This window comes from Vulpes lagopus, chromosome 8 (assembly GCF_018345385.1).
Source record: "Vulpes lagopus strain Blue_001 chromosome 8, ASM1834538v1, whole genome shotgun sequence".
NCBI lineage: Eukaryota > Metazoa > Chordata > Mammalia > Carnivora > Canidae > Vulpes > Vulpes lagopus.
The window spans coordinates 65,490,716-65,511,316 of NC_054831.1; the positions used below are offsets into that span (position 1 = coordinate 65,490,716).

The 20,601-nt window shown below is 40.0% G+C and overlaps 1 protein-coding gene across 6 annotated transcripts in view; it reads right to left on the bottom strand.

The window, feature by feature from the left end:
* Positions 1-780: 780 nt before the first annotated feature.
* ARHGAP21 (Rho GTPase activating protein 21) overlaps positions 781-20,601 on the bottom strand; it is a 146,846-nt gene continuing 127,025 nt past the window's right edge. For 4 of the 6 annotated variants that reach the window (XM_041765521.1, XM_041765517.1, XM_041765518.1 and 1 more), the window contains 14 exons: positions 18,907-19,032; positions 17,123-17,407; positions 15,063-15,127; positions 14,646-14,785; positions 13,711-13,853; positions 12,744-12,899; positions 12,565-12,643; positions 11,822-11,895; positions 11,655-11,744; positions 8,370-8,495; positions 8,137-8,178; positions 7,709-7,814; positions 5,757-5,788; positions 781-3,271 (listed from right to left, as the gene is read on the bottom strand). In XM_041765521.1, coding sequence (XP_041621455.1) covers positions 1,733-3,271; positions 5,757-5,788; positions 7,709-7,814; positions 8,137-8,178; positions 8,370-8,495; positions 11,655-11,744; positions 11,822-11,895; positions 12,565-12,643; positions 12,744-12,899; positions 13,711-13,853; positions 14,646-14,785; positions 15,063-15,127; positions 17,123-17,407; positions 18,907-19,032 — 3,003 coding nt within the window. In that variant the 3' untranslated portion in view covers positions 781-1,732. The remainder of the gene's footprint in view (positions 3,272-5,756; positions 5,789-7,708; positions 7,815-8,136; positions 8,179-8,369; positions 8,496-11,654; positions 11,745-11,821; positions 11,896-12,564; positions 12,644-12,743; positions 12,900-13,710; positions 13,854-14,645; positions 14,786-15,062; positions 15,128-17,122; positions 17,408-18,906; positions 19,033-20,601) is intronic. The other 2 variants (XM_041765522.1, XM_041765519.1) reach the window with 1 other exon arrangement.

Consider the following 20,601-nt stretch of genomic DNA (forward strand, 5'->3'; position numbering starts at 1 on the left):
CATCATTTCTTAGAATAGGTTTGACATATTTTGCAAGTAGTGTGTGGCAGGCACTGTATCTGGAACAGTATCTCACTTAAATCCAATAACCCTTATAATAGATACTATTATCATTATTTATATGAAGGAATAAATTCATAAAAGTTAAATAATTTGCCCAAGTTTACCTATCTAGGGGGTCTGATTCCCAAATACATGTTCTTTTCACTCATTATCTCCAACAGAAAGTAAATAACATATTACTTTAGCTAGAAAAGTTAAATATTCTGTGTATAGAATAAGCAAGCTTGTTAGGCCAGTATAAACATTTGTAAGGCCAGTATAAACATTTACCCTAGGTGTGGAGCCCAATGCGGGGCTGGAACTCACCACCCTGAGATTAAGACTTGAGCTGAGACCAAGAGTCCGACGCTTAACCCACTGAGCCACCCAGGTGCCCTGAGAGCAGGTCATTTTTTTTTTTTTTTTTTAAAAAGTCAGGACCAGGGGGATCCCTGGGTGGCTCGGTGGTTTAGCACCTGCCTTTGGTCCAGGGCACGATCCTGGAGTCCCGGGATCGAGTCCCACGTCAGGGTCCCATGTCAGGGTCCCATGTCAGGCTCCTGGCATGCAGCCTGCTTCTCCCTCCTCCTGTGTCTCTGCCTCTCTCTCTTTATGTCTATCATAAATAAATAAATAAATAAATCATAAAAAAAAAAAAAAGGTCAGGACCAACGATGGCAGTTATAAATGGGTAACACATTTAAAAATATGTTAGAGTAAGTTCCAAGCCACGCAAAGTTCACCAAAACAATTTTTATTTCCAGTGTTTAATTGGGTATGCACACAGGCATGACACAGGTTTGGATTCATTAAGTCCTCATGCAGAATTATATTCTTCTCGATAAAGAAGCCAGTTCCATCCAGGTCACTATCTACACACCTATGTTACAACATTTATATCAAATCTGGTATCTGAAGAAAAGATACACATATAATATGTTCATTTAAGTTACGTATTTTACAGAAAGATTAAAAATTCAAGTCACACAAAACTCAAAAACTGTATTAAAAGTTTGAATATAAAACTCAGAGATCCACCTGGAATGACGAAGGAATGCAAGTTCCGTATCCACCTGTGTTAAAACTGGTACATGTAATGAAATTTGTTACCAATAAAATGCATTCATTTATTCAGTGTAAGTTCTCTAATTTTAACAATATGGCACCCTAATAACCAAATGGATTTTTATGATGAGGCACTTTTGTTAGTGATGAAACCAAAAGAACAAATTTGCTGCACACTAATGCCAGCTATTTGCTTCGGTAATCTTGGGTATACACTGTGTCCTAAGTTGCAACAAATATCCTGCTCATTTGTATACAACTATCCAATATATCTTTAAATATATATATGTATATACACACATATATGTATATATGTGTGTGTATATATGTATATATACATACATATGTGTATATATGTGTGTGTGTGTATATATACACATATCTTTATGTTCTTCCGGCTGTAGTAATGCACTGTGAAGCTATTCCACAATGCAAAATGATGAAACCAGCCCAAATGAAGGCTGCATAATAACAATTCTGGTACAAGAAAATATTTACAGAGTCACTGGAACGCGTAACAGTAGCTTTTATCTTTGCTCTGGTGGCCGTGCCGCAGTTTGAAGGCAGGGCTGCGCCCGTGCTTGGCCGCCTGGGGCTCCGGGCAGGTGACGGGCGGGGCTGGGCGTCAGAGCGCCGCGGAGCCGGCGTCGGGGCTCGCGCTCTGGAGGCTCCCTCGGCGGACGCGGTCGGGCTCCCCGGGCTCCCCGGGCTCCCCGGCGCTCGGGCCGGCGCTCAGGTCGGCGGCACTGGCGCGCAGGCGCTCCCGGGCCAGCCAGTCGGAGATGCAGAGGTCCCGGGCGGGGCACTTGGGCCTCAGGCGCGTGACGGCCGACAGCTCGGGCTCGCGGTCGGCGCCCTGCTCCTGCGCCTGCGCCTGCGCCTTCCAGAAGCCCAGCACGCTCAGGTCGGCGGCGTCCCGGTGCCCCCCGAGCGTGTGCCGGCGCCGGATGTTCTTCCGCTTGGCGGCCTCGCCCGCCTTCTGCGGCGCCAGCGCGAACATGTCGTCCGCCGGCGCCCTGGGCCGCAGTTTCAAGCGGTCGGCCAGCTTGGTCCTCCAGGTGGGCTCCTGGCGGTCCGGCTCGGGCCTGGCGGGCGCCAGCAGGCTGCCGGTGGACCTGCCCTTCTTCATGACGTCGAACACCCTGGCGAGGGCGGGGCCGGGGGCGGGGCCGGGGGCCTCCCGCTCGCCGCGGGCGTCGGCCGGGCTGCCGCCGTCGGAGCGGAGGCGGGCGGACTTCCGCCGGGACAGCGTGTCGCACTCGATGAGCTTGTGGGAGCTGAAGAGCTGCCGCCGGCTGTCCAGGCTGGGGGTGCGGCTGCCGTCCGTGCCGCTCGGCTCGCTGCCCTCCGAGCTCCTCCGGCTCGCCCTGCCGGCCTCGCGCGAACGGCCTCGGGGGCCCCGGTCCGCGGCCAGGGCGGCGGGGAACACGGGGAAGTCGCTCTCGCTGTCCGTCTCCACCGGCCGGCCCTCGCTGACGAGCTCGCTGCGCTCGTCGTCCGCCTCGTCGCCCCTGCTCTCGGCCACCGAGCGCACCTCGGGGCTCAGCCGGCCGGGGTCGGGGCCCGTCAGCGACGCGGCGGACGGCGCGCGGGCGGGGTCTGAGGCGGCGGCGGCGCCGAGCTGCGCCGGGAGCTCCGCGCCGCCGGCGTCCGGGCTGCCGCGTTTCCTGGGGCAAGGCCTGGCCAGGGCCGCCCGCGGGGAGGCGCCGAGCCGAGCGCCCGCGTCGGACCCCGCGTCTCCCGGAGGCGTGGGCCTGGGGGCCCCGGGGGGCCTGGGGCTCTCTCCCGGCGGCGGGAAGCGGCAGCCCGGGGACGGCGACGTCCGGGCTCTCGTGCTCTGTGGCGGCGACGGTTCTCCGGCCGCGGCGCGCTCCTTCCTTTCCTCTTTCGCGGCGCCCGGGTCCTTCTTAGCGTTTCCTTCTCTGGAAGTGGCGGTCCTCTGCCTTCCGCACAGCGCCTCGCTCTCTTTTTTGGATTCCTCTTTGATGTCACTTTGACCCTGTTCCGCGCTTTCTTTCTTAAAAAACACATTGTCCAGTTCGTCCTCCGAGCTGCTGGGTTGTGTCTTTTCTTTTGGCTTCTTCCTCTTGCGACTGGCGGCTGCAAAGATGGAGGACACAAGCAGTTCCCTGCTATACTGATCTTTTCCAGATCCCCAAGAACCCTGAGAGAAATCAGAGAAATCAGACCATGAGCACAGGAACACGACTGGGGCCGTCTTCTGAGGAGGTGTCCCCTGGAGCGTCCTACTGAGAGCGCTCTGGAGCTCTCGTGCGGTTCCTTAGCCCTCCGGGGACCCTGTCCATGAGTGACCACTGCCCACTAGTTCCATTTCTTGGCAACCGGTGGCATTTAGCCGCCAAGCCACAACTCCTACACATCCGTCTCTCTCTCTCTCAGGGACAGATTTTGAGCCTGGAGCTATCTAGTGCTCCTCCCAGTCAAGCGAACTTCCCTGCACCTACTGACTTCCCCTGCTTCTGGGAGGCTCCGCCTTCCTCAGATTCCTTAACCTGGGACACAAGTCTGAGAGTCACTATCCTGACGTGGCCGAGTGTGATATCCTGACACAGGTTACTTCAAGTGTACGACTGGCTTCGACTTTCCAGTTACGGACACCGTATGATACACAGATAAACTCACTGAGGGAACTCTTTGGTCTTCCATTAGTTCAGCCAGACCGCATCTGCAGACTTGCCTTAGGCAACTCAGGTTGGCAATGTCTCATTCATCTCAAGGTTAACAATGAGGTCGGAAGATTCAAATAACAGAAGGTCAACTAAGTATCTTAAATCCTTACCAGAGAAGCACTATCGCTGATAGAGTTGTAGTGAAGGCCACTGGCTTCGTTAGCTATGTGTAACAGGTTCTTGGTGACAACTATTTAATTAGTGTGCTCATGATGCCTATCTGTTAAGTAAATGATGGCGGTGGGAGTCAATAAACACTTGCTGGTTAACCACAGGCCGGGTAAGACAAGCAGGAAGGCAGGAAGTATGCCGAGTAATAGAAGCAGAAAGCCTGTTTCTCTACGGTCGTCAACATCTTAGATGAACTAAAACTACTGTGTTGAAATCTTGAAAAAGTAAAAACTTAGGCTGTTGCATTAAAAAGGATTCACCAAAGTGAAATGGCAGATCAACAGAACTTTGTTTTTACGAGTAAGAAAGGATTTCCTAATTATCCAGTATACGTCTAATCGGTTATCCACATCTTAACACCTTCTGTAGAAGACAGACAAAGACGTATAGTAAGAAATATGCATCTAGTAAGAGGGAAGGAGGACATTTCAAACAGGTGGGAAATTTCAAACCCAAGTCTGAAATCTTATCTTCTGGCAAAAAAGAAAGGAAAAAAGAAGAGAAAAGAGGAAAGAGAGAGAGAGAAAGAAAAGAAAGAGAAAATGTTCCAGATTAAAGAAGCCCTAAAGAAACATGATAATAAAATGCAAGGAGTGATCCTTAATTGCATCCTGTATAAGGAAATAAAAAACAGTTTACGTTTACATTATTGGGACAACTGGGGAAATTTGTGCAAAAACTCTTTTAGAAATGATAATGTTGTGTACTGGGTATGATAATTACACTGTGATTATACAGGAGAATGCCCCGCTCTCAGGAGATGCATGCTGAAGCATTTAGGGGTAGAGCGTTATCATGTCTATAAGTAACTCAAATAGTCAACTCCTCAAAATTATATATATCAAGATTTACCAAATGATGAATCTAAGGTAAAAGGTTTAAGTGCTATTATTCTTACAACTTTTCCCTAGGTTTAAAATTTTTCAAAATAAAAAGCTGGGGCAAAAAGCCAGTAAAAATCACAGCGTTAAGTGACAGTGAATGATACAATATGACTGGAATATTTTGTAAAATTCCCTGCAAGATTTTATAATTTAATTACATACAACCTCTCACTATGATATTTAAACATGCTATCATTTAAACATGTCGTCTCCTTTTCCAACAGAACAATAAACTTTAAGAAACTTATTGACAATTCTAGCCGCTACTATCTCAGCAGATCAAAGTTTGGACGAGTCAAATTAATAAAAAACTTTCTAAGAGTAAGAACTTCCCAAAACTACTCAAAATGTGTAAATGGTGGTGTTGTCAATCGAATACAAATTATGGAAAAATACTGATTTTTCTGAAAGAAAAGCAAGAATACAGGTTTTCATAAGAATGTGTGATGGTAACAAAATCTATTATTACTACTGAAATATTTACAGATGAAATATGATGCTTGGGGTTTGCTTCAAAGTAATCCAGGGGGAGGCATGTGAGTGAAGTGCACATGAAACAAAATGGCCAGCCACATGTTAATTGTTGAGAATGGATAACGGTTGCATGGGGACTCATTTTACTATTCTCTCTGTTTTTGTATAGGTTGGAAATTTTTCACATTTAAGAATGAAAAAAGTGTCTACTCCTTTGTATTAGGCTAAACTATGCCAGGAGAAATCCAACATTCAAGCCCACAATCCAGTATTCTGTCACAGTCTAAGAATTAATTTTTCCCTCTCAACAATTTTGTTGGTCGGTGTCATCAGACACAGAGAGGGATGCACCTGTATCCTAATTGTAACAATAGACTAAAAGGCAACCTCCCCATCCTAAGATATTTCAGAATTGTATGAAACAATTTACCTTAGATTTTGTTGAGTCACTAGTAGCTGAATCTGTTGAGAAGTTAAATAAAACATGGTCAGTATTAGTCAATCTTTATTGCTTCCAACAAACAATGCAAAACTTATGGAAAAGACAGGCACAGAACAAAATGTGAAAGCCAAACTCAAACAAAACAACAGAACACTCTGGATAGTCAGAGCTCACAAAGATGCAAGCTGCACCACAGAAAGCCACCGCCATGAAAGGATGCTGTGAATTGTAGGCAGAATCAGCTCAATGAGAGGTATGGCAAAGGAGCCCTGTACTAAACAAAAACAGAAACACTAGTGTTTATCAAGATTTCTAAATATTAAATCTAGCCATGAAGAAGCTCCAAGACCTTTTTAAGAATTGTACTATGTACCACATCCTGTATCTGGAACTGATACACAATGTAGAACTTTCAAGATGGTTGGCTATCCTCGCTACAAATTGAGACACTTGTACTCGGTGTGTTTAGGTTGATTTTTGTCAGACTGTCAAACGCAAATTTTATAAGCATAAACTCGCAATGCATCTGGATGCATTAGGTAACCCTGCTTCCAGGTCACTTTGGTTTTTTTTAAATAATGCTGATCTTTGTGCTTTAGACCCCAGTTTCATCTCTATGCAGTCAGGGATCCTTTTGACTAGATTGGTTAAACTGCTACCAGTTTTGTCATTATCTATCACAAACGCTATTATGGAAATGGAGAAATGGAGACCATAATTTTCACTGTCTGGCAAAAACTCAGATTATACAATTATAAAGAGGGTAGGAAGGGGCTAGCGCTATTCAGGAGAACACCAATTGTGAAATTTTGTCTCTCAACTTGAGGGAAATGGATTTTCAAAATTAATGAGCTGAGCCCCGTGCCACGCCCCTTTGAACACATGGCTAAATGCTTTATGACTTTAAGAACTGGTAGACCATACCATGCTATTTCTCCTCACGGTCTGCTTCAGAAATAACAAGAAACAGCAGAAAAACTTTTAAGAAAGTAGTATTGATCTGTTTACAATAATCCTTAAGAGAAAATTTACACCACAGATCAACTAGGTTTTGCATTTACAAGAATCGGGGGTTTCTGCAGACCAGGCAGCTACAGTGAGGACAGCAATCCTCCTTCTTCCTACAGCTCCAGCTGTCCATCAGGGCCACCACAGAATCCACTAGCGACATTACCGTGTGATAGACTCCTCCCACTTCGCCTGTTCAACATCAGTATAGATTTGCCTGTGTCAGTTAGTGCTGAAAAAACCCTTTAGGACTCAAACAAGAACTAGAGACAAAGGGAAAAGAGCGTGTAAAACAACATGCTAGGTTTAGTGCAACAGTTTGGCAGGAGAAAATTGTCAGTAAAAGAGCCTATGAAAACCGCTACTTAACCAGACATTAGGGTAGCAAGAGAAAACAGAAGAAAATGTCAGATAAGATCGACTTTTACTGTGAACTCTATAGTGACAAATAATATACTGTTATTTATGAAAATGGTGCCCATTAGCAGTTCAACATATTTCACTTGCTGCTTTTAAACAGAACATCTAGCTCAGGAGTAAGAACTACTTATACAGTCTAGATCATACTTTCTGCCATCACAGCAACCACATATTCAGTAGCATATATCTGTTTTACCTTGTGATGACTATTACATGGAAACTGTGAATTAAAAAAAAAAAAAAGAACAAAACAGTGGTTTGCATGCTCAGTTCCCTCAGATTTCCATTCTGACAAGCATTACAATTCCATGCACTGCCAATGGCATTATAGTCACTGGAAGATAATTAAGATCAATCAGAAAAGGAAGATCAAGTTTTTTTATTAGTAGAAAGGAAAAAAAAAGAAGAAAAGGAAAAAATCATAGTGAATTGTTATTTATGATTGATTTGTTCTTTCAGGTTACGAGGATTTAGCTTAACCTAGAAATCAATACTGCCCAGGCAAGAGTTACCTGATACATCTCCAGGGGAGACTCCTGTCCTTCCAATGTTGGTGAGTAAATGATCTATGTTTGGCACTGGCTGGGAGTCTACTGTGTTTTCCTCCTGCACTGTTGTCTATGGTTAATAAACAAAGATCTCTTCATCATCTCTTCAAAGATACTTTCTTTAAAATTCAAACAACATTTAGTAAAAGACACATTACCGAGTGGAGCACAGGTGCTTAACTTTTTACATTGGTTACACAGAATCAATTAACTACAAAATAAGCATCATACTTGTATTTTCATTAGACCAGAAATGGAGGAGCTATAGACCTGCTTCCGGGGTGCAAAGCGGACAATAGCATACAAAGCAGGAAGTTGACATTGTTGGAGCATCAGGAGCTTGTGTCCCGAATGCAAACAAGTCAGTACAAAGGCTGACAGACGATACTTACAAGAGGTTCTTCCACTCCTTCTTCTGTGAAAAACCAGTCATGCTAAAATTTAAAATAAAAAAGGTGAAAAGAGAAACTAAAGAACCCCCTACATAGATCTATATTTTGGAGAATATAGGAAAAAAAAAAAAAAGTTGTTTTCTTAGAAAAAAAAATTCTATCCAAATTCTGTCCTACCAAATACCAGCAGCTCACAAAAGTTATTTTCTTGACGAGATGAAGCCTGAACTTACATGCTGGATAAGCGTCTCCACGATCTTGTATTGGTCTGGCATGTGAGTGACCATGTGGGTCATGTTGTCTTCGGATGTTCTCACAAGAGTTGGACCAAAAACTATTGCTAGGTTTCTTGGTTCCATCTGGAACAAAGGATGTCATTGAAAGATATCAGAATTTTTCTTAAGAAAGTAGACTTAAATTCCCATTGCATATTTGCCATTTTATTTCTGAAACGTTCTTTTGATGAAAAAGAACTCAAAGAAGAATGGTTGACCAATTGTGTATGAAAAAACTAATGTTTCCTAGTTAGGCTTTCTATAAGCTAATCTACACTTAACATCTTTTTTGTGCTTTAATGACAATGTACTGTACTTAATTGGCATTCATTTGTCTCATGAAGTCTTTGAAGACAAGCAATTGATCTGGTTCAAACTAGTATTATAAGAGCTGCATTAATTGACAAAAATATTAACATCAAAGGGAAAAAAACTCACAAAAGAATAGGGTAACCCTCTCCTCAAAAACTTAAAAAAAAAAAAACTAGAAAAAATGCTTAAACACATATAACATTTTCCAAATTTGCCCCCTTAGTACATCAAAAGTGCTAATATTTAAAAACATCCAAAAATACTCTTTTTGACTAATTTTTACTTCAACGAAAACTTCCAAAGCTCTTTGCTTATCCTTGTGTGGATCTGAAACACCTCAGTATAACATGCTTATACGTTGGGACGTTCATTTCCACACCATTTTGTATTCCTTGTTTAATTACACAATTATCAAAGGTATAGATTCTTTGTTTTCCTTTGTTGTATCTTAGAGTGTCTAGTGTAACATATTGAACTCAGGATTTGATTAAAATGTCAAATAGCTTTAACCAACGCTGGAAACATACCAGAGGGTTAAAAAAAAAAAAATCACTGCAGAAATTAAAAAGTCAAACTGGTTTAGGCAAGCACACCACTATACTATTTTGGAAGAGCCATGGGCATGCCCGCATGTGTGCCTATACACATTTTAGGTATGGTGCAAAGTGGAAAATGCACAGATCTCCCATTCTGAAGCAACTGTTATGCATCTAATATGTTAGCTACCTTACTACATGCATCATTACATGGTGCTTATGACAGAGTTATAGGGAGAAATTGTGGTCAAAGTCAGTATTTTCTTTCTTTTTTTTTTTTTAAGATTGTATTTATTTGTTCATGACAGACAGAGAGAGAGAGAGAGGCAGAGACATAAGCAGAGGGAGAAGCAGGGTCCCCATGGGGAGCCTAATGTGGGACTTGACCTCAGGACTCTGGGATCATGACCTGAGCCAAAGGCAAAGGCTCAACCACTGAACCATTCAGGTGCCCCTAAAGTCAGTATTTTCACAGAAAGTTGACCCAGTGGAAAGTAAATCTACCTTACAGGAAGGGCTGACTTGAACTGAGTACACAGGAATGTTTTTTATTCTCCCTCTGGAAGATGTCATCTCATTCTTACATCTGTCCTGGTAAAAGTGGCTTACAAAGTCCATTTCAAAGGTCTTAAGCAAAATTTTTACTAGGTTCTTGTCTACTATGATTTCATTTAGGTTTGTAGACTAAGGATAACACATTATTATTTATATGTATACAGTCATATTTATTATGTGGGTATACAGTTTTAGCTGGCTCCTAAGTAAAACTAATAACATAAGTAGTTCACCATTTATTTACTCATCAATTACTTTAGGCAAATTCTGTATTTTTTGAAAGATGCTCCACAAGCATAGTCAAATAGGTAGGAAAATGAAATGCCCTTAGCCACTTCCTCAAGAGTCACAGTGTTAGTTAATTTAGTAAAGCCATGAAAAAAATTCTACTGTTACATTTTAATTCAGTGCCTTCGAAACTAATTAGACCATCAAACGCTATGTCCCACGCATTGCTAACATCCAGCAAAAGTGATGAATGAGGAAATGCACTTTGGGAAATGCTGAAATAATTACAAAATATTTCAGCTATAATTATGTTGAGAATTTTTTGGATCCCACTGGATGAACTTCTGGAAACAGCACAACTAATTGATATAGGTTTTTTTTTTTTTTTTTTTTTAATTCTTTCACTCTCTTTTTTTCCTTTTTCCTTTTATGCCCTATCACTGTTGATGAAATTGAGCATCCAAAGGATATAACACTGCTTGCTGACTCCTCAATCTGCAGGTACTAGGGGTTGATACTGTTCTCATAGTATCAATCACCACAGCTGTGAGCAACTGTCTTCCAGAAGATGACAGACACTAAACTGACGTGAACAAATGCATTTTTCTCTACCTTACTTAAGCAGGCATGACCCTTAGAAAAAGGTGATAGCAGTGTTTCTGAACTTGTGGTATTCTGGGGTTTTTTTTTCCAGAAGCCAAAATGACTTTGTTTCAATATTTGTAAGTAATGCCCAAAATTCAGAAAATCATCATTTTGCAATCTCTAAAGATATCATGGGTTTAGGCAACAATCACCAATAACGGATACAAATGATGTGAAGTTAAGATTATAACGTATCAACCAAACACAGTGTGTGGACCTTTAGATACTGATTTAAACAAACAAGGGTAGAAAGACATTTTTTGAATTCAATCAGGGGGCAGCCCTGGTGGCTCAGCGGTTTAATGCCGCCTTCAGCCCAGGGCTTGATCCTGGAGACCCGGCATCGAATTGCATGTCAGGCTTCCTGCATGGAGCCTGCTTCTCCCTCTGCCTATGTCTCTGCCTCTCTCTCTTTCTCTCTCTCTCTCTCTCTGACTCTCATGAATAAATAAATAAAATCTTTAAAAAAAAAAAAAAAAGAAATCAACCAGGAAAAACTGAACATGAACTCAGTATTAGATAATAGTAAGGGACAGCAAATTTTGTTGTGTTTGACAAAGGTGGTGTGATGCTGTTAAACAAACAAGAAGTCTTATCTGCTTAAAACTAAACAAAACAAAACTAAAGAAAATGTCAGTTTCACTGTATACTATTTGGTATATTTGATACATTGTGCAAAAATATCACAAATGTAGAGCTGTAAAATAAGAGAAGTAAAATTCTTCGCTTTTCATTTTTCTTGCTGGATAAATGTAAAAGGATATATCTTTTCAAAATGGTGATAGTTGATATTTTGGGATCTTTTGCTTTTACGAGTGATTTTTAAGAGGGGCTGATGGGCCAACAGGATGTATTTTAGAGCTTTTGTTGAATTATAACCCTTGTTTTGATTGATGTGAAGCAATGTAGCCTATCTTTTCAAAGAAACCCACTGAAAGCACATCTCTTCAATAGGCACTTTACACACCTTATTTTTTTCTGAATTTTCTGCCACTGTCTTCAGATGAGCGGAAAGGAACTTCAGAGTTTCATAATGATGTTCGGGCAAATCGTGAATCTGAAACATATTATTTTCATGATGGATTTAAAGGCTGAATTTCAGTTGTACCTCCAAAACTACAAAATAATACCTACTAGTCTTTTTAATGTTTTCAGACGGTCTAGAGGATCTTCTTTACGATTGGCCTCAATAAAGTCGGCATATTTATCTGACAACAACAATAAGAACAATAAGACAAGTTTATCTTAAATCACTTAGATGAGTTATAATCGAGATTTACTTTAAGGTTCGACTTCAAAACCCAATACAAAAACTTAAACATAGGGCTGACCTCAAATAGCTTTTGAAATGTAATCTCCAAAACAGCTATCATTTGTAATGATCTCCAAGCTTTATCATCAAATGAAATTCCCTAAAATGTGAGTTCTCTAAGAGTACCATCCTATATTTAGAGTCTGTCCACTTTTTTGTCCCCCCAACCACAACACTGAGAACAGTGTCTTATGTAAGTTTAGTGTCCTGCTGGACTGAAAAAAAATGCTTTCCTACTAATTGTACTTTATTATGTCTGAAGACTTTTGACAGAAAACAGTATTTTTAACTTCACAAGTAACATGGATGAACAGGGTACCATATACTTTCATGGTATCTACATAACCTGAACCTACATAATTTTATAAACTTATTTTTCATCCAAATTTATCAGGAGGAAAAAAATCTGAATGACAAAAAAAAATAGTGATAATTATGCTTTATATAGAAGTAGCAACTAAACAAAATCTCCCGCTTCCTTTAACCAAATATTAATATTCTATGGCTTTCCAACAATGTAATTTTAAACTATTTCAACTGGTATCTTTTGTGGGCGTTCACTCACCATTTGTGAAGAGAGGCTCAGGGAGTTTTCTGAAGAAGGACTTCAGTAAACTACTTATCACATTCAAATCTCGCCATTTCTAGGTGTGCAAAACAGAAACATGGCAGTTTTGTAGTCAATACCACAAAAGGAGAAAAAAATCCCACAGATCAGGTAATCAAATAGAAATACACACTTACATCATCTTGTATATCAATATCAGCCATCCCCTTGTTGAGTTCTTCTTGCATACTTGAAATGGCTGCATTATTTCCAGGAACTCTATAAATACCTGTATACTCAAGACCTCTTTCTTCAACTAATTTGCAACATATGTCAACTATTAATGGAATATACTGCAAAACAAGAAATAAATACTTTATTTAATATAGCACAAACATTTATATTTGTTAGTAGATGTATATTGTAGCTAAGAGGCCCTTTCCATACAAGAGGAAATAGATAAATCGCTGTTGTTTGATATAGAGAAAATGAAGAATATAGACACTGCAGAATTGGGAATAGATAGAAGCAGCAAGAGAGATCTGGGACAGCGAGAGGAGAAGAGGTAGCACAAGACAGAGAGAGAAGGGTACCCAGGGAGATGAATATGTGAAAAGGAAACAAGGCAAGTCTAAAGTAATGAGAATATGGGAACAATGCAGGTGAATAAAGGGCAATAATAATTGCAATAAGGTGAATAAAGAGAGAAGAGGGAGAGAGAATAACATCATCAACCGCAATTCATGACACGAATCCTAATATGGACGTTATACACACGCAGGCACACACACACGCACATACACGCACATTTACATTTATTATACTTTCTCAATCAGGTTCTTGTTTTCATCCTTCACCTTCATTTAAGGTGCTAAAAAGCAGAAACACATATGATTTGAGAATGAACTCTTACCATTTCAGGTACATTCCTAATGAGTGAATCATTATTCTATTTCAGAGTCAATACATTAGAAAAAGATCATTATAGATAAAATAACACATCCTTACAGGTCAGCAATGCTTAGGGAAGCTGATCTGCTATACAGAGGAAAATGCTGCACAGATTAAAATATATTCTGTGTCATCTGAAGGGTTGTGTACTCAGGTTCTATAAGGACTACAACGAATTAACGATAGGAAATCTGGGTGGCTAGGGTCTCCTACCCGATTGGTATGTGCTGGTGGACAATCATCCAGTCTGACACCAAACGTTCCTGTAGCAGTGGGCTTTTTTTCAAATGTCTTCCTCATAATACTTGGAATACCTTTTCTCCATGTGCCCTTGTCTTTTGGGGGACTGGTATCATCTTTTGATCGTTATGTTAAAAAAAAAAGAAGGAAAAGAAAAAACAAACAAGTATGTTTAAATCATGACTTCAATATTTATATAAATCAGAATCCTGTACTATACATGATATAGCCTATATTTATAGAAAATGTTGTATTTTCCTCCTAATATATGACTCCTTTTAACCTCCCATATAATTTAATTGAAATCAGTTATGCTTTTCTACCCTTTTACAATCTGTATCATGGTTTTCTTTAAAACAGTCAAGAAAATAGGATCTTAATAGTGACATCTTAATAGTGAAATTTTAGCAGAAGGAAACATGATGGTTTTATCTCAAAATAACAGTGCTTGGATCCTCTGTATTAAATTTGTAGTGTCTTTATGTAGATGTAAGTGTTACATTTTCCTTCACTTCATCTTTATCACAAGACAAAGACTCATCTTAAGGAAAAGCCGCATTAGCCTAGACTGGGCCCAAGGTGACCTTTGAGCTAGCTCACAGTGGGCTGAGGTCAGCAGAAATGGTACAGAAAAACATGAAATACATACAAACATACATTTATTTATTTATTAATTTTTTAGACAGACAGAGAGAGAAGGACAAAGAACATCTTAAGCAGGCTCCATGCTCAGGGTGGAGCCCCACATGGGGCTCGATCTCATGAGCCCGAGATCATGAGCTGAGCCAAAAGCAAGAGTCGGACACTTAACCAACTGAGCTACCCAGGTGCCCCACGAAATACCTTTAAAATCCCAACTTTAAACCATTGTATTTGTTAAATTTATCCAGAAACCCCAGCATCAGTACCTTTAGTGAGAAGTTTCCGTTCTGACTCTTCCTTGGGAGAGTGTGGACTTTGAGTCTTTGGCTCTGATTTAGCACCAAGCAGAGTCTGCCGAATGCTGAGACTCTGGCGAGGTGTTTTTGGCAACTGTTCTGCTTTGCTGCTGAAAGAGATAAACATTTCTTAACAATTATTTATTTTAAGATTTTATTTATTTATTTGACAGAGAGAGTGAGTGCACAAGCAGGGGGAGCTGCAGAGGGAGAAGCAGACTCCCCACAGAGCAGGGAGCCAGATGATGATGTGGGGTTGATCCCAGAATCCTGCGATCAGGACTAGAGCTTGAAGGCAGACACACCCAGCCAACTGAGTCACCCAGGTGCTCCAACAATTAGATATTTTATCTCCAAATTAACTTGTAGGCATGGTAGAATTCTCACCTCATCAGACTATTATATTCTTTTATTCTTCGGCTAATTAGATCCCTGTTAGTCACTCCGGTGTCCTACAGAATAGACAGGAGGTAAGATTAGAAAGTCAATTTTAAACACAAAGAGGGATTGTACTTTTTTGAGGCTCTTCATTGTATTGCACTGCTTAGCCAATACAGCCCCTATATACTCTCAGTGGAGTTCTTTTAAAAACCCCTGTTCAGCATTGCCACCCAACATCCCTATGCAATAAATGATCCAAGTGCCCTCCGCACTCGCATCCACTGCCAAAAGAGCTTTCTGTTTATTTTTTGTACCCCTACAATATCCAGAATTAGTATCAGCAAACAGCAGGTGCTTAAATTTATTGATCTGACATTTCTTTATAAATGACTGGGAAGCAGTGGGCCAGTTTTTTTCTAATACAAGAAAGAATGATCAGCATTTCAAAATGATACAGTTGTATAAAAGATGGAAAAATGAGGTCAAGATTTGTTAATGATGAACTTATAGGAGTAGGGAGACAGAGTCATTTAGTGTCAGAAGTGGCACTTACTAGATTATCAGAAGAGAAAAAGCCCAACACTGAGCTTTTCAACCTTACCAGGTTAGCTTTTATAATATGCTGTATGGTAAAGTCAGATTTAATCATGAAGTAATGATTTTTTTTCTAATTGGACATCGACATGTATTAACTTTTTTTTTCTTTTTTTACTTGTTTCATTTTGATTATAATGAACAGTAAAATTTACAAATACAGGCTTTGGAGACAAAGATCTTGAGTTCAAATACTCTTCCTACTTATCAGCTAGGAGATCAAATGGTTAAGATCTAGAGTGAAATCACCTGGGTTTAAATCCCAGCCCTGACACTTAGTAGCTGTGTGACCTTATGGAAATTATGTAGTCCCCCTTTGACAGTGTCCTTGTTTGCAAAATGGTGATGACAGTAATACAACACATTCATACAGTTGCTGAGACTTATTCATGTAGAACACTCTTACTTTCTCTATTTACTTTGAAAAAATTCAGGTCTGATGCTCTCTTTACAATGGTTGTAGAACAAAGGTTAAATCGACAGGGATCTGATGTTAATTTTTAACCACAAACAAGGTAGGGGATAAACTGTCAGAGAAAAAAGCACAGTTATTCTTCCTATGGCCTAAGTTTTCATAATCTGAATTGTACATAATGGAAATGACTATATTATATTAGAGAACATAATTTGCATAACCTTACAGTAATGTAGGTGTCCCAGTGTCCCGTGAGTTAAGGGAAAAGAACATTGGGCTTCTTTATGTCATAACAATGAGGACAAAAAGTGAGAACAACATGTAAGAAAAACCGTGTTAATGATATGAAAGGATACTCTTGAGCAAAAGCTAGTCTTAATCACTGTGGCATTTGCTCTGTCAAGTTCATAATTACATACACTGTTAGCACTACATTATCAACCCCTGTTGTAAAAAAATTACTTGATGGCTGTGAGCCAGAAACTCTCAAGTCCCCAAACATTTCCCTCTTAAAAAGAAAAACTGGCTTTTCACATGATTTCTGAAAATGCAAGTTTTCTTAGAAGCTAGTGACTATATTATAGCAGGCTCTACTGTATTCTTCTTGACTGTGTATCTCCATGAACGAAAATCCTCATACCATATCATTTTGCATTTACATAAGTATCAAACCATACCATATCTTTTTGCATTGATAAGTATCAAACAAATTTTCACTATAACTTAAGGCCCACTTAATTCTGTTTCTGTGATAAGGAACCAAATCTGGAATAATTTAGTCATAATGACCAGGATGGGGAACTAGGATTTCCTGATCCTGCTTCTGAGAAAGCATGCAAAATATATGAATTATCTATTTTTGTAGTTCAGTTATGATGATTTTCAAATAAGTGAGTATATTATAAAATAGGTACACTTAAATTTTCCTTTTGATCAATTTTTCAAGTGAAAATAGCATATTTTAATTTTCTAAAATGATGTTTCAGATTCTTTCAGTCTTCCTAAGAAAAAAGTCATGAAAGACTCTAGTTTTACCCACATAACTTTGTACACACACCTCTTCGTTGAGATTACTGCTCTCCTGGATGGTCTTGATCCATGCTAGCATGTCGTCTCTGTCTTCAGCCTGAAATAGGCATTCACAGTCTGATGTGGTGAGTCGAAACACATTTTTCCTCTTGGTCTCACTGTAAGAGATGTCTATTAAGCAGGCATTGACGCTGATGGGCTGTTCTTCCTCAGATGGAGTCATCTGTTCTCTTTTATCTTTGTACAGGTAAAGTGAATGGCCCCGAAGCACAACATACATCTGTTTCCATGGCCGAATGCTTCCACCAACTCGCTGGAAAAATGAAACAGTTCAGGGATGCTTGATGCTTGGCTCAATCCTTGTGACAGGATAAACACATCAAGCAACACTTTTAACACACACAAATGTACACCAAGTGTATGTAGTGCGTGTCTGATTCTCAATGCATTTGTTAGAAAAGGAATGACAAACACGGTGGAGGGTAAACCAAGCAAGGCAAGGTATTCATACTGAAATCAAGGATAGTGAAATCTCAACTTTAACTTGGTTGGGGGCAAAAAAACCTGTTTTATTGTTCACAAAGTAATTAAGATAAACTGAATAAAGGCAAAACAAGAGTAGAAAAATATATAAAATATATAAAAATGCTAAGAGAATAGAAAACAGGAAAAAATCCATCAGAAAAATCTTTTGAGGGAGGGTAAGGCTTAAAACAAGTCCCAGATCATGCAAATGACAAACACTATGTAACACTCCCAAAACAATACGTATGAGTAATGAATTAAACTAACAAAATTGATCAACTTTATATGGTCAAGAAACAATATCCATACCCAAGGTGGGTTATTTTTTTTTTTTTAAGATTTTATTTATTTATTCATGAGAGACACACACAGAGAGAGAGGCATAGACACAGGCAGAGGGAGAAGCAGGCACCATGCAGGGACTCCAGGACCACACCCTGGGCTGAAGGCAGCACTAAACTGCTGAGCCACCCGGGGCTCTCACCAAGGTGGGTTTTTGTAAAAGCTATACTCTTTTGACAGAACTAAATTTTTTTTATAAATAATCTGCCCACATATTATAAGAAATTATAATATGGCAAAGGTTTTTTTGTATTGAAACCTACTTAATGAAGCATGTAGACATTGTGATATTCATTTACATAACTCAATATTTATAAAATAAAGTTAAGAAGAAATTTATAAAGGCAATTTAAAAGAAAAAACTGGGAAAAGCTCAATTAAAAATCTGAAATTATTAATATGGAGAACTGCCACTCCCTAAAGGAAGATTCTGCGAAAATCTATTGCTAATAAACTATTTAATAAGAAAAGCTGAGTTCCTTCTTAAATACTTTGATTTCTCTCTCTTTTAAAAGATTTTATTTATTTATTCATGAGAGATACACAGAGAGAGGCAGAGACATAGGCAGAGGGAGAAGTAGGTTCCCTTTGGGGAGCCTGATATAGGACTCGATCCCAGGACCCCGGGATCATACCCTGAGCCAAAGGCAGATAGATGCTCAACCACTAGCCACCCAGGTGTCCTGATTTCTCTATTTTTTTTGTTGTTGTTTGCAAAATATAAGACTGTATATTCCATTTGCAGTTGATATACAGAATGAAAAAATATGAAATTAAGTCAACGATTTGAATTTTTTTAAAAAATAATTTTCCTTCATGTAGAAAAAGTTATTTGGAAGTAATATTTTCCACTCCCTCTTATGAATAATTTGTCATTTTATCTGTGCAGACTTTACATGCTATTTTGCAGGGCTTGCATTTCATCTGCTCGAGAGACCGTACTACCTTGCCCTTGTCGGTGATGAGTGGTCGGAAGTGAAGCCACCCTTCCTTGGCAGCATCGCTGAAAACCTCTGAGGAAGAATCCTTCCTGGACCCAGAGTCTTCTGATGACTTCTGGCTGTCTAAGATCTATAGAAAAAGCCAAGAAAATAGAGTAAGACACCAGCTTTTTCCTTTATCAACATGTGCCCACTAAAATTGCTTTGCTGAAAAAAAATCTTTAATATTCCAAATGAAGGATTATTATTATTTTTAAAAATATTTTATTTATTTATTCATGACAGACAGAGAGAGAGAGAGGCAGAGACACAGGAAGAGGGAGAAGCAGGCTCCCCCATGCAGGGAGCCTGATGTGGGACTCAATCCCGGGTCTTCAGGATCACACTGTGGGCTGAAGGCAGTGCTAAACTGCTGGGCCACCAGGGCTACCCTGAAGGATTTTTTTAAAAAAAAATACTACCATTATTAATTACATTAGAAAAATTTCTAGTCTTACTGAAAAAAAAAAGCAAATTGGCTACTGTCATTTTTTAAAAGTTGTCTGCAAGAATTTTTAATCATTAAAAAATAATGGAAATAGTAGAATTTTTCTGCTCCCGAGCTCATATGTTAATGAGAAAAGACAAATCAGAATTAAAAAATACAAAATGATCAGACTATGATTAGTGCCATTTGGGAAAGGAACACAGAGATGCAGTAACAAGTGACTGCATTGTAGCTAGAAGTTGGTGGTGCAGTGGCAGGGCCTCCTGAAGAAAGAATATCTGAGATGAAATGTGGATGAAAAATTTTTAAAGGGGCCATCTATGAAAGGTCAGGAAAGAGAAAAGTTCAGGGAGAATGTATAGCTAATGAGTAAGTATGTTTACCATTATCATTTTATTTTATTCAATTTTTAAGATTTCATTTGAGAGACAGAGAGAGGGAGCAAGAGAGTATGAGCAACCAGGGAATGGAAGCAGGGGGAGAGGGAGAAGCAGACTCCCAAATGAGCAGGGAGCCCGACCCAGAACTTGATTCCAGGACCCTGAAACCATGACCTGAGCTGAAGGCAGATGCTTAACCAACTGCGCCACCCAGGTGCCCCTTACTTTTCATTTTAAATGTTCACTGGGAGAAACAGCTAATTAATAGATTGTTTAGGGTCTTTTAGGCCATGGTAGAAAGTGTGATGGGAAGTGAATAGGTAATGAATCAAAGGGGTAACATTATCAGATCCCAGTTCAGAGGTCACTCCTCTTGCCACCTGAAGAATGGATTCTCTACCCATCAGAAAAGGTGTTACTGTAGGAATTCAAGTGAAGAATGATGGTGGCTGGGCTTAAGTAACTTAAGTGAAAATAGAGAGGAATGTAAAGCTTCAGGGTGTGTCCTGGAGGTAGAGTGGATAATACTTGATATGGGGGTGAGGGTGAGGGAAGAAGCAACAAGGGTATTTCCCAGATTTGGGCCTTGAACAACTGAGTGAAGTAGACTTAGTGAGATGGGGAAAACTGGTGGAAATATGGCGGGGGTAATCCAGATCTCTTTGGCCATTAAACGTTGACTGCCTGTTAAACACTAACATAAAGATGTCAGCCTCAATGAGCTGCAGTCCGGGGAAGAAGCCAGGGCTACAGTATAAACTTTGGGAGACTTCTGGATAAGATCATGTTGGCAATGAGAGTAGCTAGAGAAGAAAGAGGGTCAGAACCAGTT